This window comes from Parambassis ranga, chromosome 4, assembly GCF_900634625.1.
Source record: "Parambassis ranga chromosome 4, fParRan2.1, whole genome shotgun sequence".
Classification (NCBI taxonomy): Eukaryota; Metazoa; Chordata; class Actinopteri; family Ambassidae; genus Parambassis; species Parambassis ranga.
In genome coordinates this window covers 8552315-8555508 of record NC_041025.1, presented here as the reverse complement: position 1 = coordinate 8555508, position 3194 = coordinate 8552315, and the positions used below count along the sequence as shown (strand labels likewise).

The 3194-nt window shown below is 37.3% G+C and overlaps 1 protein-coding gene across 1 annotated transcript; it reads right to left on the bottom strand.

The window, feature by feature from the left end:
- Positions 1 to 726: 726 nt before the first annotated feature.
- Positions 727 to 2845, bottom strand: LOC114434439 (granzyme B-like). The gene is made up of 5 exons (XM_028403695.1): positions 2742 to 2845; positions 2435 to 2594; positions 2061 to 2196; positions 1302 to 1526; positions 727 to 1208 (listed from the first exon to the last, which is right to left on the bottom strand). Exons 1-5 carry the CDS (start codon positions 2797 to 2799, stop codon positions 1044 to 1046), a joined length of 744 nt encoding a protein of 247 aa, XP_028259496.1. The 5' UTR covers positions 2800 to 2845; the 3' UTR covers positions 727 to 1043.
- Between the last annotated feature and the right edge of the window lie 349 nt (positions 2846 to 3194).

Below are 3194 nucleotides of genomic sequence, written 5' to 3'. Positions count from 1 at the left end.
AGGTCTGCTGTATGGGAGGACGAGCCTTTAGCTGTCAGACACTGCTAATGTGGAACCAGCTTCCTAATGGTGTTCAGGAGGCAGACACCACCTCCACCTTTAAGATCAGACTTAACACCTATATAGCTAGGCTAAACTGTGGTGTGTGGGGCCATTAGCGAGGATGCAGTCACAGGGAAGACAGGGCCGACGAACTCTTAACCTTTAGCATAGTTGAGTGCTAGGCCTACGCTGTCAGGGGACACAAACATGATCCCCTGAGCAGTTCCACCCCTTCTTACCTCTTCTGATCAGGCCGATTCATACTAGTAATTCTTGTCATTAACAGTGTCTTTCTCATTAACTCTTTGCTCTCTCTCTGTGTGTCTCTCTCTCTCTGCCTCTGTCTTTGCATGCTGACCTGCAGACCAAACCAATGCTTATTGCCTGCACCAGACTCAGAATCTTGTTCATATTAGTTCTACTGGCATAATTAACATATTATATACACATCAGCTGTAATTTACACACTGTAGTTATAGCTTGCTTGACAACAACATCAAGAACCTGCTATGTTTGGCCTCTGTAATGACCTTTGTCCTTTGTTCAACCTTAGGTATTTCTAGAACTAAGTAACTAAGTTACTATAAGTCTTACTGAACTGAGAGAGAAATACTGATGACATTGCTGTGCATCATTACACACTAATCACAAGGAGGCAGTGTTGTCTTTTTTATTGACATGCTGAAAGGCAACACATATTTCAACCATGTATTGTTTACAAATATGATACAACACAAACTGTGTGTTCATTTGATTTATCAAAGGGTACACAATGCAGCATACGCATTGTGTATTCTATAAGCAGAATGAAAAATCTAATATAGAAAAATATATCCTCGGTGTATGCTTCCATTTTTCCTGCAGGTTTAGACATCAAATTAAAGAATATTTTTCTGAAATCAAAAGCAAGCAAGCTATCTTATCAATGAAGTATAACGTCTTTGCATGTCAATGATAAGTTCTGTAAAAATTATGATGACATCATTTAAGTCTTACAGGCATTATGAGCTTCTGAGAGCTTTTCTAATGGTCGAAGTGATCCATTTTCTGTAGTCAGGAATCTTAGCAAACCTGTGAATATAAGGGCCACCAGAGTTTGGCGTAAAGGTGGAGGACACCACCCCATACGCCTTTCCATAACAGACCAATGGACCACCAGAGTCTCCCTGAAAGAATATGCACATTATGTAATTATTGCTTCTAAGACATCAGTGAAATAATTATAATTAATACATTTATTAAGTTACAAAGATACCTACCTTACCCTGTCCAACGTCTCCCTCAGAGCAGTATGCGTTTTCCAACTCACACTTCTTATTGTCTGTAAGAGTCACGTTAGCTTCCATGAGTTTTGGTGACATGTATTGATCGCTTCTGTTGGTTCGTCCCCAGCCGGCGATTTGGCATGTTTTTGGCACGGGGTCATCTTGGCTTGCGAGAGCAATGGGTTTGACATTATCGCTGAAAATTGCCTTGGATTGCAACTTGACAGATAAAAACAGATAAAGGAAAGGTTTGTAATATCAACAGCTTTTGTCTGACTCCGAAGTATGTTCTGAAATATATACTTTAATGTGTTAGTAACAGTTTTCAGATTTAAGTTGTAATCACAATACATTTACATTTTAACCCGATAAACACATAGAGGATTGCTTATTATTAACTAAATTAAAACAATTGCATTTCAAACTGCTACCTTGTGAGGCAGCAGGCTCTAGTTGTATTCCTACTTGACTGTAGATCTACAACTGCCCCACTAGGTGCAGCATTGCACATTTACTTTACATGAATTCAAATCTTCTTTTTTCTCTTCTTTGTCTAATCATCTTACTGATTGCTTTGTACTCTGACTTGTTCACAACACACCCAAACACACAAACATGTTGCAAATATACAAGAACACACTGCTTAGCTTGAGCAGCTAAAATACTAATTAACCTTGTCAATGTTCAGTATTTTTTTAAAAATGTATTAACAAAAATGACAGACATGAATTTCTGTTCCAAGATTAGCCTTACCTTAAGAAGCATGACATCATGTATGAGGGCGTCTGGTTTGTAGTCATTATGTGGAAATGCTTGCTCCACAGGTATGCGCTGAGCTGTTTTACGTTCCTTTGAAAAGTCATGGAGACCTAGAAAGACCTCGTAGGTCCTAAAATGATTAAAACAAATGTTTAAATATTAATCAACATCTTTTTCTTTCAAAAATAATTGCAACACACAAATGTTCAACATTCATGAAAACATTGTTTTACATAAATAATACATATTTTTGTGGAACCTTATTCTCACTGCATAAACCTTGTTTACAAGCTTAAACCATTATGTCTGTGTCTGTCTGTGTTTAAAACTTTTTGATAACAGTTTGAAAAACAGTTTGATAAACTTACTCAGCAATACAATGGGCAGCAGTCATCACAAAGTCCTCGTTTAGAAGGAATCCACCACACCATTTTTCTTGGCTGGTCTTGTTCTGCCTCCTTATAAGCATCATGTATGGCCTGCTGTGTGGCACAGCCTCATGGCCTCCAACGATTCTACCTGCAGAAACTAAGAAAATACATTTTATAAGGAACACTCACACACACACACACACACATATATATATATATATATATATATATATATATGTATATGTTGTATCAACATTTACTTGAAGCATTGTTTGTCCCAATAAAATCTAAAAGGCTATCTTACCTTGACCATCAAGAGTCAGCACAAGCATCAGAATTGCCAGTTTACAGCAGGTGAACATGGTGACATCAGAGTCTGACTGAGCTACCGAAGAGCAGTGGCGCACATCACTGATATTTCAATCTTTAAATACTTCCTTGTTCTAGAGAGACGAGGAAGTGTATACGCAGTTTGCATATGCAAATAATGTGGCTTTGGAGCACAGTCACAGACTTACCACCAGAGCATGACTACATGATTTACTATATTCAGGTTTTTAATACAATTATATATGAGAGCAATCAATTTGGAATGTGATTATTTTAACTTACAATATTTAGGCTTGGATTGAACTGACTTCCAGAAAAGAAATTCTTTTCCCTGAATACTCTTTGTATTGTAAATAAAGTGGTCTTAATCCCTTCTTTTCTTAAATTTATAACACATAAAAAAACACCTCTGCAGAAATGTGTGTGA

Excerpts from the sequence above, each read along its gene's own strand:
- LOC114434439 (XM_028403695.1), bottom strand. The coding sequence starts at position 2,799 with ATGTTCACCTGCTGTAAACTGGCAATTCTGATGCTTGTGCTGACTCTT. Across the intron at positions 2,595-2,741 it reads GCTGACTCTTGATGGTCAAG|TTTCTGCAGGTAGAATCGTT; the intron begins GTAAGATAGCCT and ends GTATTTTCTTAG. Across the intron at positions 2,197-2,434 it reads GCTGCCCATTGTATTGCTGA|GACCTACGAGGTCTTTCTAG; the intron begins GTAAGTTTATCA and ends TAATCATTTTAG.